The following is a 13,006-nucleotide window of genomic DNA, read 5'->3' as shown; positions in this document are numbered from 1 at the left end:
CTGTGCCTGGGGTCCCGGGACCCGCACTGCGGCTGGTGTGTCCTGCACAGCACGTGAGTCCCGCGGGCCGGGGACGCCCGGGCGGGGACAGGTCCCCTCCGCGCACGCGCGCGGGGCGAGCCCCGGGGGTGGGGGCGCGGGGGTGGGGGCGACTGTCGCGGGTCCCCTGGGTGTCCCCGTGTCGCCACCGGCCCTGTGCCCGCAGCTGCGCCCGGCGGGACGCCTGCGAGCGCGCGGACGAGCCCCAGCGCTTCGCCTCGGACCTGCCGCAGTGCGTGCGGCTCGCCGTGCAGCCGCGGAACGTGTCGGTCACCGTGTCGCGCGTGCCGGTGAGTGGCCGCCCTGCGGCGGGGACGGGACGGGGACGGGGACGGGGGACCCGCCCGCCCCCGCTCACTGCGCGCCCCGCCCGCCGGGCCCAGCTCGTGCTGCAGGCCTGGAACGTGCCCGACCTCTCGGCCGGCGTCAACTGCTCCTTCGAGGACTTCACCGAGTCCGAGGGCGTCCTGGACGGCGGCCGCGTCCACTGCCGCTCGCCCTCCGCCCGCGAGGTGGCGCCCATCACGCGGGGCCCGCGGTGAGTGCCCCGCCCTCCGCCCCCGCGCATCGCGCGTTGGCCGCCGCCGGGACCCCCGAAGTGGCCGCGTGGGAGGTGGTGGCGTCTCCCGGGCGCTGGGTGCCCCTCCGTCCCCACCCTCCATCCCCACCCTCCGTCCCCACGCGTGCTGCGCCCCGCGCGGGCCCGGGGTGGCGTTCTGTCCCCCGCGCATGCGCATTTAGTGCCGTGACGCCGGAAGTCACCGCGTGGGAGGTGGTGGCGTCTCCCAGGCGCTGGGTGCCCCTCCATCCCCCCGCGCATGCGCGTTGGGCGCCGTGACCCCCGGAAGTCGCCACGTGCGAGGGGATGGCGTCTCCCGGGCGCTGAGTGCCCCGCCGTCCCCACCCTCTGTCCCCACCTCCTGTCGCGACCCGGACGTGCCCAGGGTGGCGTTTTGTCCCCCGCGCATGCGCATTTAGCGCCATGACCCCCAAGGTCGCCACGTGCAAAGTGATGTCGCCTCCAGGCGCGGGGCCGGAGCGAGCGACCTCCTGCCGGGGACGGGGACGGGGCAGCGGGTGGGGTCCCTGGTGACCCTGCAGGGCGGAAGGGACCTCGGCGCAGAGACGTGACTCAAGGGGGGCTAGAGGGGCAGGGGTGGGCGTGTGAGGTCAGAGGTCAGGGGGCGTGGCTTCTGCCCTATTGGGGTGTCGGGGTGCAGAACCCCCGTAGCTGCTGCGGTCCGTGTAGTCGCTCTGCGGACGGGGGCCGGGCCGGCATCGGGGAGGACCCGGCGGGTCCACGGCCCTGTCACCCAGCATGGCCTGTCACCCAGCATGGCCTGTCACCCAGCATGGCCCCTGTCACCCAGCATGGCCTGTCACCCAGTATGGCCTGTCACCCAGCATGGCCTGTCACCCAGCATGGCCTGTCACCCAGCAGGGCCTGTCACCCAGCATGGCCTGTCACCCAGCATGGCCTGTCACCGAGCGTGGCCCCTGTCACCCAGCATGGCCCCTGTCACCCAGCATGGCCCGTCACCGAGCATGGCCTGTCACCCAGCATGGCCCCTGTCACCCAGCATGGCCCTTGTCACCCAGCATGGCCCCTGTCACCCAGCATGGCCTGTCACCGAGCATGGCCTGTCACCCAGCATGGCCTGTCACCCAGCAGGGCCCCTGTCACCTAGCATGGCCCCTGTCACCCAGTATGGCCTGTCACCGAGCATGGCCTGTCACCCAGCATGGCCCCTGTCACCGAGTATGGCCCCTGTCACCCAGCATGGCCCCTGTCACCGAGTATGGTCCTTGTCACCGAGCAGGGCCCCTGTCACTGAGCATGGCCTCTGTCACCGAGCATGGCCCCTGTCACCGAGCAGGGCCCCTGTCACCGAGCATGGCCCCTGTCACCGAGCAGGGGGCAGGGAGGGGACAGGTCCCCGCACAGCTGAGGTTCCTGCCACCAAGGGCCTGAGGAGGGACCCAGCGGAGCACTCTGGCGCCTCGGAGGGTCCGTGGGCCGAGGTCCCCCCAATCTGGGCTCCGCGGCGCTTGGTGGCCCCGGGGGTGACTCAGCCCCCGCCACCCCCGCAGGGGACCAGCGCGTGGTGAAGCTGTACCTGAAGTCCAAGGAGACGGGGAAGAAGTTCGCCTCCGTGGACTTCGTCTTCTACAACTGCAGTGTCCACCAGTCGTGAGTGTCCCCGGACCCGCGTGGGCCCGGGCGGGGCTTTCATCTTGGGACACAGCTTTTCCCCTCGCCGGCAGGGTGGGGGGCGGCGAGGCAGGAGGAGGGTGGGCGGCCAGACGGGGGCTCGGGACCGGGCCCCAGAGAGGAGCAGAGAGAGAGAGAGCAGTGTGTGCAAAGGCCCTGTGGCCGCCCGCGGCGGGGGTGCAGCCCTGGTCCCCAGGCCTCAGCGTCTCACACTCTTGTCCCCGCAGCTGCCTGTCGTGCGTCAACGGCTCCTTCCCCTGCCACTGGTGCAAATACCGCCACGTGTGCACCCACAACGCCGCCGACTGTGCCTTCCTGGAGGGCCGCGTCAACGTGTCCGAGGTGAGGCTGGGCGCGGGCCGGGGGCCCAGGCTTCTGCAGCTGGAGATGGCCCTGCCTGGGTGTCCCCTGGGCCCGCCCTGGAGGTGCCCCACGCGTCCAGAGTGGCATCCCGTGAGGGCGACCGGGCTGGGTCGGTCTGGAAGACGCCGGCTGCGGGCTGGAAGGTCTGGGGGTCAGAGACATCCCTTGGGCTGTCCCGGCCGGAGGCCAGGGCACTGGCGTTGGCGGTGGTCCCTGGGTGTCCCTTGTGAGCCTTGGGGACAGGGAGAAGCCCCAGATGCGTCCCGCCCGGGCCCCTGTGTGGGGGCTGCAGGCCGAAGCGTGGGGTTCCCGGGCGTGGGGGGAGGGGCACCGTTTAAGCCCCATAGCGGGTGCAGGCGGGGTAGCAGGTGCCTGGGGACGGTCCCCATGCTCCGTGTCAGGGGAGGGGACCCGTCGGCTCAGCTCGCCAAGCGGCTGGTGGGTTCCTGGAGCCGCCTGGAGCATCGTGTGTTTGGTTATTGCTAGTGATCACGCACGGATTGTTCCGGAGCGGGGCAGGGACGACGGGCTGTCACCCACGGGCTGCTTGTCCTGGGGCCCAGGGCACATGGGCGCTGGGTGGTGGGGACTCCGCGTCCGACCTGTGTGTGCGGAACCAGACCCGAAGCCGGGCCTGTCCCTTGCTGTGGGTGCCGTGCCCGTCCTGCCTGTCGGTGGCTCTTGGGGACAGCAGCCGGGCTGGACTCAAGGCGAGTGAGCCCAGAGTCCCTCCCTCCTCCGGTCCCTTCCTCACAGAGGTCCCCTGACCCCCCCCCCTCAGGTGTCACCCCCGAACCTGGCTTGTCTGCCCCGTGGTGTGACATCACACACCAGGGGATGGGACCGCAGCGGCGGAGGGCGGGCCGAGAGCAGCCAGGGACCGTGGGTGTTGGGGGTGACACTGCCCGACAGCTGGTGTGTGAGCACCAGGGACAAGCAGGGGCTTCCCTGGGAGCTTGGCCTGCCTGAGGAGCTGGGAATTTCACTGATACTTACTCATTTCTTTAGCTACGATCGTAGGTTTTCACATAGGTGTTTCTCAGGGGTGTGCTAGGAGCGTGGGGAGAACCTGGGGCGTAGCAGTGACCGGCAGCCCCTCGGTCCCTTCCACGGCGCCAGCGTTCCCGGCCCTGGCGTCTTGGCCCAGCTTCCTGCTGAGACATTTGAGGCCCGTGGTGGCCCGGGGTCTCCGCGGACCCTCCCTGTGCTCTCGGGCCTGTTTGCTTTGCCCCGAGGCGGGAGTGGCAGTCGGGGTGCTGAGGCCACCAGTGCCTATGGCTGGGGACCCGAGGGGGACTCCACGCGACCCCCCAGAGCGGAGCTCATGCTCGGCTGGACACGCACTGACAATTCGGACTTTAACCTCCTAGCAGTGCGGGTGTCAGACTTCGTGGCAGAAACGGGGCGGGGTGGCTGGCATGTCCCACAGGACGGCCGGTCACGTCCCCTCCCTCATCCCTGCCATTGTCCCCTGTGCTTCGACCTCTCCCGTTGCCAGTCTGGGGCCGTCCGGGTCTGTGACCAGAGTGAGACTCCATGAGGGGCCAGGCCTGGGCTGGTTGGTCACCGGGCTGGTTGGTCCCCGTGTCCCTGCAGGGAAGGGCACGGGCAGCCTTCTAGACGCTTCCGTGGTCTGTGTAAGGACAAGAGCCCCGCGACCAGGGAGCAAAGCCCGAGCAGAATCTGGGCCTCAGTCGTTCCGGGGACCAGAGCCGGTTTACGGGGACCCCGCACCCCTGCACGAAGGGGAGGCGGGTCCCTCGGGGAAGGAGCCCAAGACGCGGCCACAAACGTGTGTTGCTGGTCTCCCTCCCGGCTCACCCCGAGGGGACCCGCCGGGGTGACCGTGCGGTGGGGAAAGGAACTAATCAGACCCATGGGGGGCGCAGGACGGTGGCTCTGCCCACTGGCTGATCCCGGGAGATCCCGATGTCACCGCGGCTCTTAGCCGGAGTGGGGGCTTGTGGGTTTTAGCTCAGGCCCGACTCCGGGGTGGGCCCAGCGGGTCCCGAGCCCAGCCGGCGTCCGGCTGCTTCCTGAGGTCTAGAACGCGTCATCGGGAGAGACGTGTCCCGCTTGCCGGTCTCGGGAGGAGGCGGTGACGGCGGGAGCCAGGTGGATTGGCACCTGGAGAGGCCCGGGTGTGGCCCCGGTCACGACACGGCTCCGGCCTGAGTCTCGGCGAGCCGTCCCCGGGCGCCTCTCTGCTGGCCAGGGCAGTGTGGGACATCGTGCCCGCAAGTCCTTCCCTCTGGGGCTGTGTCCGGACACCCGGGCTGGGGAGGTGACACTAGTTGCAACCTGCCGCCCCCTGCCTCTTTGCAAGGGGACACAGGTGGGCGCGTCCCTGCAGACCCCGCAGCCAGGGCTCAGGTTGCCCCGCGGGGCCTTGGGGGGCCGGGCCCTCTCCTGGGCCCCGGAAATCTCCGCAGAGCGGTCACGGGCAACGGTGGCCACCTCGGGAGCTGCCGCCGGGCTCGGGGACTGCAGCCTGTTTTCAGTGTCCCTATTTAAAGCCCAGCTTCGTGGCGTCCCCGAGGGGGCCGGGAGCAGCGGTGCTGTAAGGACTCCGGGCCGTTGCGTCAGTTACTGTTGCTGAGACGCGGGGGGGCCCCGGGGGCCCCCGGGCTGTTTGTCTGCAGGGCTCTGGCTATTTTTACACGGTCCCTGGGCCCCCGGGGTCCCCTCCCCACGCTCCACTCTTGGCTGCTTCGGCCTCCAGGGTCTCTCCAGCCGCGGCCCACATGGGCGTCCTGGGTCCCCGGAGGACGGGATCGTAGAACGCGGGCAGGGTGTGCTGGGGACCCGAGGGGAGAGGCTTGTGCAGTGCACGGCACAGCTGCAGGCCCTGTGCTCCTCAGTTTGCCAGCGTGGGAAAGGGGCTTGGCCGGGAGGAGCATGCGGTCCGGGGCGCAGTGGGGTGCACCCGGGGGGGGGGGTCCCCCCACCGCAGGCTCAGCCGACGCCCTCCCGCCCGCAGGACTGTCCCAGATCCTGCCCTCCACCCAGATCTACGTGCCGGTGGGTGGTCGTGAAGCCCATCACCCTGGCCGCGCGGAACCTGCCGCAGCCGCAGTCGGGCCAGCGCGGCTACGAGTGTCTCTTCCACATCCCGGGGAGCCCGGCCCGCGTCACCGCCCTGCGGTTCAACAGCTCCAGCCTGCAGTGCCAGAACTCCTCGGTGAGGCCCCGGGTGGGGGGGCAGTGTCTAGAACGTTCTGTCGCCTCCACGACCCGGTTTGTGGCGGCTCGCAGAGCGCGGTGCACGTGGGCAGCCGTGGGCTGGGCGGGAAGCCATTGCAGCAGGACCGCGGGGCACACGAGGGCCGGTTTCCGCGTGGGTCCCCGCGCCGCGGGCCGAGGGTCGGGTCTGAGCGTGTGCGGGGACAGCCGGGCGCCCGCCACCGGCCTTCGTCACACTGGCTCCTCCAGGAAGGCCGAGGCCAAAGCCGTGGAGCCACCCGGCTCCTGTGTCCCGTGGCCACGTGGCCACATGGCTCACACGATGGTAGTAGGAGAAGCCACGCGTTTGGAGTTTCAGGTCTAAACCGGTGACACTTGGAAAGCTCTTTGGTCACGCTCCGTGACGGGGCCACCCCTTTCCCGGGTGGGCAGGGAGGGCAGTGCCGGACGGCAGAGCCTGGGCCCCGTGGCGGCTGGCAGGCCTCAGTTTCCCCACCTGCTCAGGAACGCCGGGGCTGGGCGGGCTGCAGGTTGGACGTGAGGGTCACTCTCTGCCACCATGGCCGTCTCTGGAATTGCCTCTGCCTTCCCGGCTTTCCGGACGCTTCCGCTGTGTCACCAATGCCGGTGTGCCCTGCACCCCCCCACCTGTGCCCATGCTCTCCCCCCGCCCCCAGGCCGCCTGTCCCCCCCGTCCCACCTCCCTTCCCTCCGCACCTCGTTAATCTTCCCTTCCCCTGTGTTTGGAGGAAAGCAGGGGTGTCAGGGAATTTGATAGGATCCAGTTAAATTCCTGCAGATAAAATGATGACGAATGGCCCGGCCACCCCTCGGAACGACGGGGCTCCCGGCTCCTCCGGGCACATGCGTGGGCTGAGGGCGGCGAGTGCGGGAAGTCGCAGCCGATCCGGGGTCGGGGGGCGGCTCCCCGAACCCGGCCTCGCCTGGGAGGGTCTAGGGAGGCCAGGGCGACACGGGCCGGGGGGGGCAGGGCCACACGGGACGGCGATGTCGAGCCCGGGGACATATACACACACACCCCTCACGCCTCAGGGCAGTTCTGGCCCGTTGAGCAGAGGCAGACTGAGATGTGGGAAATGGTCCCCGGTGTCTGTCCCCAAGGGGCCCACCGGGGGTCCCGGTCCCCAGGCGTGGCTTGGGGGAGGCTGGGGGCTCCCGTGCTGGGCGGAGACCCCCGCGGAGGCTCAGAGAGGTCACTCCGGAGCATGTGACTCCACTCTTGTGGCTGCTGGGGGTGGGGGGGCTGGGCAGGGGCGTGGGGGGCAGAGGGACCAGAGGGGGACAGTGGAGGGGGGCTGGGTGTGTCGCAGAAGCCAAGCCCCCCGGCCGGCCGGTGGCTGTCGGCTCCGGATTGGAGATGCCAGTCTCGGCCCCGCCAAGCCCATCCTCAGCACCCGCAAGTCCTTACCCTCCCGGGTGGCCCGGGAGGTGACATGTGGCCTTTGACCCCCGAGCCTGACCTCCGCCCCCCACCGCCCGCAGTACTCCTACGAGGGGAACGACATCAGCGACCTCCCGGTGAACCTGTCGGTCGTGTGGAACGGACACTTCGTCATCGACAACCCGCAGAACATCCAGGGTGAGCGGCCGCCCTGCCGCCGGGCTGGGGGGCGGGTGGCGGGCAGGGCCGAGCTGACCGTGCCCCCCGTGTCCCCTGCGTCCCCCCCGCGTCCCCGCAGCCCACCTGTACAAGTGCCCGGCCCTGCGCGAGAGCTGCGGGCTCTGCCTCAAGGCCGACCCGCGCTTCGAGTGCGGCTGGTGCGTGGCCGAGCGCCGCTGCTCCCTGCGCCACCACTGCCCGGCGGAGACGCCTGCGTCCTGGATGCACGCCCGGCACGGCAGCAGCCGCTGCGCCGACCCCAAGATCCTCAGGGTAGGTCCCCGCCGCCCCGTCGCCGGTCCCGCCCTGGGTTGACTGATGCGCAACCTGTGCAACTGGACCGCCCGGCCTCTGCCTCTGCCTCCCGCAGCTGTCGCCGGAGACGGGCCCCAGGCAGGGCGGCACGCGGCTCACCATCACCGGCGAGAACCTGGGCCTGCGCTTCGAGGACGTGCGTCTGGGGGTCCGCGTGGGCAAGGTGCTGTGCAGCCCCCTGGAGAGCGAGTACATCAGCGCCGAGCAGTGAGTGCGGCCGCGGGGGGGCGCGGGGACGCGGGGGCGCGGCGCACGGGGAGGTGTCACCCGCAGCCGCTGAGGCCACCGCCGCCCGCAGGATCGTGTGCGAGGTCGGGGACGCCAGCGCGGTGCGCGCGCACGACGCCCTGGTGGAGGTGTGCGTGAGGGACTGCTCGCCGCCCTACCGCGCCCTGTCGCCCAAGCGCTTCACCTTCGTGGTGAGTCCGGTCCCCTCCGCCCTGCTGCTGCCCCGGGCGGCCGTGGCAGGGTCGCCACGCCGGGACCACGGCTGTCTGCGGCCGCCCGTCCCCTGCCGCGCCGGGCTCGGCCCTGGGGCTGCGTCTGGGACCCCAGCTCGGGCCCGGGGCGTGGCCAGGGGGCTCCCCGGGGCTGGGAGGGGCGTGGCCCAGGAGGGGCGTGGCCCAGGTGGGTCGCCGTGCCCCAAGAGGGGCGTGGCCTAGGAGGGCTCCCTGTGGCCCAGGGGCGTGGCCCAGGAGGGTGTGGCCTAGGTGGGCTCCCCGTGGCCCTGGAGGGGCGTGGCCTAGGTGGGGCGTGGTCTGGGAGGGTTCCCTGTAGCCCAGGAGGGGCGTGGCCTAGGAGGGGCGTGGCCCAGGAGGGTTCCCTGTGGCTCAGGAGGGGCGTGGCCTAGGTGGGTTCCCCATGGCCTAGGAGGGGCGTGGCCTAGGTGGGGCGTGGCCCGGGAGGGTTCCCTGTAGCCCAGGAGGGGCGTGGCCTAGGTGGGTTCCCCACGGCCTAGGAGGGGCGTGGCCCAGGAGGGGCGTGGCCCAGGAGGGGCGTGGCCCAGGTGGGTTCCCTGTGGCCCAGGAGGGGCGTGGCCTAGGTGGGTTCCCCATGGCCTAGCAGGGGCGTGGCCCAGGTGGGTTCCCTGTGACCCGGGAGGGGCGTGGCCTAGGTGAGTTCCCCGTGGCCCAGGAGGGGCGTGGCCTAGGTGGGCTCCCCATCGCCAAGGAGGGGCGTGGCCGAGGTGGGTTCCCCGTGGCCCAGGAGGGGCGTGGCCCAAGAAGGCTTCCTGTGGCCCAGGAGGGCTCCCTGTGCCGGGGAGGGGCGTGGCCGAGGCGGGATCCCTGTGACCTGGGAGGGGCGTGGCCGAGGTGGGATCCCTGTGACCCGGGAGGGGCGTGGCCGGGGAGGGGCGTGGCCGGGGAGGGGCGTGGCCCGGGAGCTCCACCGGGCCCCGCCTTCCCGCAGACGCCCACCTTCTACCGCGTGAGCCCCTCCCGCGGGCCGCTGTCGGGGGGCACCTGGATCGGCATCGAGGGCAGCCACCTGAACGCGGGCAGCGACGTGGCCGTGTCCGTGGGCGGCCGGCCTTGCTCCTTCTCCTGGTACGTACCGGCCGGGGGTCGGGGCCGCGCGGGCCGGACCTCCTCTCGGTTCAGGTGGCTGCCTGCCCCCTGCCGTTGCCCAGGCAACGGGAGGATGGAGAGCTCGGCTGGGGTGGTCGCTATGGAAACCCAGAGATGGAGGTTACCATGGAGACAGGGGCTGCCTCCAGGGTGGGAGAAGGGCCGGCGGGGCGGGTGGGCGGTGCTTGTCACCCCCCAGGGGTGGGGACACGACCCGGCTGCCTTCTCTCTGGTCCTTCCTTGGGAGCAGGGGGGACCCTCGGGCAGAGTGAGGGGTATTTAAGCAAAACGTTAACAGAGAAAATAGACATTTCCAGAAAAGTCCTGAGGCTTGGAGTGGATAATTTTAGGTTAAGGATGATAACGGAGCGTCCGTTTCAATATTTTCCTGTGACAATGACCGGTTGTCAGACTAACGGGGGGTGTCTGCAGGGGGTGGCCGGGCAGCTGCCGGGGCCAGGTGTGGACACTGGGCTCCCTTGGGACTCTCGGGGTGGGGGTGGGCCCCAGACCCCCTTGGGACTCTCGGGGTGGGGGTGGGCCCCGGACTCCCTTGGGACTCTCGGGGTGGGGGTGGGCCCCAGACCCCCTTGGGACTCTCGGGGTGGGGGTGGGCCCCAGACCCCCTTGGGACTCTCGGGGTGGGGGTGGGCCCCAGACCCCCTTGGGACTCTCGGGGTGGGGGTGGGCCCCAGACCCCCTTGGGACTCTCGGGGTGGGGGTGGGCCCCAGACCCCCTTGGGACTCTCGGGGTGGGGGTGGGCCCCAGACCCCCTTGGGACTCTCGGGGTGGGGGTGGGCCCCGGACTCCCTTGGGACTCTTGGGGTGGGGGCGGGGGTGGACACCAGACCCCCTTGGGACTCTCAGGGTGAGGGTGGGGGTGGACACCAGACCCCCTTGGGACTCGGGGGGGGGGTGGGAGGGGGCCCCGGACCCCCTTGGGACTCTCGGGGCGCATTTCCGAGGCCGCCTCCCCGCCCCCCTCGGCCGCTGCAGGAGGAACTCGCGGGAGATCCGGTGCCTGACGCCCCCGGGGCAGAGCCCGGGCAGCGCCCCCATCGTCATCAGCATCAACCGGGCGCAGCTCACCAACCCCGAGGTCAAGTACAACTACACGGAGGACCCCACCATCCTGCGCATCGACCCCGAGTGGAGCATCAACAGGTGGGAGGCGCGGCCTGGCGGCCCCGTCCCTGTCCCCTGCACGGGGACTCTGGCCCGTTTGCCGTCTTTGGGGCAGGTGGGCCCCGTCTGACCCCCGGATCCCGTGCTGGTCCCCGAGCAGCATCCGGTGACTCCCGCCCCCTCTCGCCTTCCAGCGGCGGGACCCTCCTCACGGTCACAGGTACCAACCTGGCCACCGTCCGCGAACCCCAAATCCGGGCCAAGTACGGAGGCGTTGAGAGGGAGAACGTGAGTCCCGGCCCCGCGGACCCCATGTCCCCCGCCCCGCTCTCCCCACCTCCCCCCCCCGGGCTCGTGTCGGCGGTGACGCCCCTGTCCCTCGGTGCCTTTGCCGATCCCGGCTGTGCCTGCGTCCGCAGAGCTGCATGGTGTACAACGATACCACCATGGTGTGCCACGCGCCCTCCGTGGACAACCCGCTGCGCAGCCCCCCCGAGCTCGGGGAGCGGCCGGACGAGCTGGGCTTCGTCATGGACAACGTGCGGTCCCTGCTGGTGCTCAACGGCTCGTCCTTCCTCTACTACCCCGACCCCGTGCTGGAGCCGCTCAGCCCCACCGGGCTGCTGGAGCTGAAGCCCAGCTCCCCACTCATCCTCAAGGTGTGTCCGCTGGCCCGGGGGCGCTCGTGGTGGCAGTAGGGGGTGGCAGGGAGGCGGCCCTCCCCTCCCGGGAGCTCACGTACCCACCCCGCCGTGCAGGGCCGGAACCTCCTGCCGCCGGCGCCCGGCAACTCGCGGCTCAACTACACGGTGCTCATCGGGTCCACTCCCTGTGTCCTCACCGTGTCGGAAACGCAGCTGCTGTGCGAGTCCCCCAACCTCACCGGGCAGCACAAGGTCACGGTGCGTCCCCCACCGCCCCCCGCCCCCCTGCCACCGGGGCTCTGGGCTCCTGGGTCCCACACCCGCCTGTGACCTCCTGTCCCCGCCCCGGCAGGGCAGCCCCGGCTCTGCAGCCAGCCCCGGACGCGCCCCCGGTCTCCCCGCCAGTCCTGCGTCCCGATCTCTGAGCCACCGTGGGGGGGACCTTGTCCCCGGCGGGTCTCGAGGGCTCTGAGCAGCCTCCGCTGTCCCCTCACCGACAGGTGCGGGCCGGCGGCTTCGAGTTCTCCCCGGGGACGCTGCAGGTGTACTCGGACAGCCTGCTCACGCTGCCCGCCACGGTGGGCATCGGGGGTGGCGGGGGCCTGCTGCTGCTGGTCATCGTGGCTGTGCTCATTGCCTACAAGCGCAAGTCGCGGGACGCCGACCGCACTCTCAAGCGCCTGCAGCTGCAGATGGACAACCTGGAGTCGCGGGTGGCGCTCGAGTGCAAGGAAGGTCTGTGGGGGTCGGGGACCGAGGGCTTGCAGGGGGCCACTAGGGCCTCCAGCTCGGGTCACGCCACCCCCGGCCACCTCCCCGTGCTGGGTGAGGCCAAACAGACTCAGAGACGCAGATTCGAGAGTCGCTCCAGCACTCAGCAAACGGCCGGGAGGCCGGGAACTGGCCCTGTAAGCTTCTGTGCCTCAGTCTCCCTATCTGTAGAATGGGTGCAACGACAGCACAGACCTTGCTGGGCGCCATGAGATGTGGCCGAGCCCGCGGGGCGGTGAGGCGTGTGCGTGCCGGCCTGGGGGACTTAAGACGTCCATGCCGCGAGCGGGGACCCTGCCTGTCTTTGGCGTCTGGGCACGCACAGGTGGCAGCTGGGGCCAGCCTTTGTCCCCGAGGAGCTCTCATGTGGGGGCGTCAGGCCACGCCGCCCGCCAGATACGGGCACACGGGAGTCGTGATCCACGGGCGTGAGTGGCAGAGATCGGCTTAGACCGGCTTCAGCAGGGGGTGACAGGTTCTGTGCAGGGGAGTCCAGGGCGAGGCGGACGGATGTCCCTGCAGTGTGGCCGTCCCCGGCTCCGGCACTGTGTCCGGGACCCCTCCGTCCCGGGCCTGCTGTGTCCCGGGCCCCGGCCTCCCTCCGGCTGAGCCCTGTCTGATGTTGACAACGCGGCCACCACGGGTGAGCTCAGCCATCCCAGCGGATGCCGCTGCTGGGCCTGTCCCTGGAGGCCACAGCTGGTCACCTGCCCCCGACCTGCTCCCTCAAAGTCCCCGGCCAAGAGCGGGGCGGGTGGCCCGTGGCGCAGAGAGCGGGTGGCTTGCGGCAGGCAGGAACCGCGAGGAAGTCGGGGAGGCCGGGATGGTCATCCCCAAGCCGGGGCAGGGGGCCCCGTGTGGAGCTCAGCTGGGTCCCAGGGGGCCACCTGTCTGCTGACGTGTCACAGAGAGGCCCGCGAGTCCGAGGCAGAGCCAGGCTTGACCCCAGGCTGGTGTCTCTGGAATGCTGGCCCGTGCACCGAGCGCTGCAGCGTGGGGTGGGCCGGGGTGGGCCGGGGAGGGGGGCTCTGGCACCTGCGCCTTGGGGAACCCGGGTGGCCTCGGACAGCCCCGGGGTCCCCGCATTGGGCTCGAGGCCACAGATGCAGCCCTGGCCGTAGCTGGCCGACACTGGGCCCAGCCGGCTTCCCCGGCTGGTGCACG

At 71.1% G+C, this 13,006-nt stretch overlaps 1 protein-coding gene across 1 annotated transcript in view; it reads left to right on the top strand.

Moving 5' to 3' along the window:
* PLXNA1 (plexin A1) overlaps positions 1 to 13,006 on the top strand; it is a 29,269-nt gene that overhangs the window by 4,822 nt on the left and 11,441 nt on the right. The window contains exons 7-22 of the mRNA XM_045534736.1: positions 2 to 53; positions 206 to 329; positions 423 to 577; positions 2,131 to 2,230; positions 2,479 to 2,593; positions 5,595 to 5,795; positions 7,301 to 7,397; positions 7,498 to 7,691; positions 7,789 to 7,940; positions 8,032 to 8,152; positions 9,144 to 9,280; positions 10,299 to 10,466; positions 10,622 to 10,715; positions 10,847 to 11,086; positions 11,186 to 11,329; positions 11,572 to 11,806. Coding sequence (XP_045390692.1) covers positions 2 to 53; positions 206 to 329; positions 423 to 577; positions 2,131 to 2,230; positions 2,479 to 2,593; positions 5,595 to 5,795; positions 7,301 to 7,397; positions 7,498 to 7,691; positions 7,789 to 7,940; positions 8,032 to 8,152; positions 9,144 to 9,280; positions 10,299 to 10,466; positions 10,622 to 10,715; positions 10,847 to 11,086; positions 11,186 to 11,329; positions 11,572 to 11,806 — 2,329 coding nt within the window. The remainder of the gene's footprint in view (position 1; positions 54 to 205; positions 330 to 422; positions 578 to 2,130; positions 2,231 to 2,478; positions 2,594 to 5,594; positions 5,796 to 7,300; positions 7,398 to 7,497; positions 7,692 to 7,788; positions 7,941 to 8,031; positions 8,153 to 9,143; positions 9,281 to 10,298; positions 10,467 to 10,621; positions 10,716 to 10,846; positions 11,087 to 11,185; positions 11,330 to 11,571; positions 11,807 to 13,006) is intronic.

Source organism: Lemur catta, chromosome 21 (assembly GCF_020740605.2).
Source record: "Lemur catta isolate mLemCat1 chromosome 21, mLemCat1.pri, whole genome shotgun sequence".
In the NCBI taxonomy this organism is placed as follows: domain Eukaryota; kingdom Metazoa; phylum Chordata; class Mammalia; order Primates; family Lemuridae; genus Lemur; species Lemur catta.
This window is presented reverse-complemented; position numbering and strand designations above follow the sequence as displayed.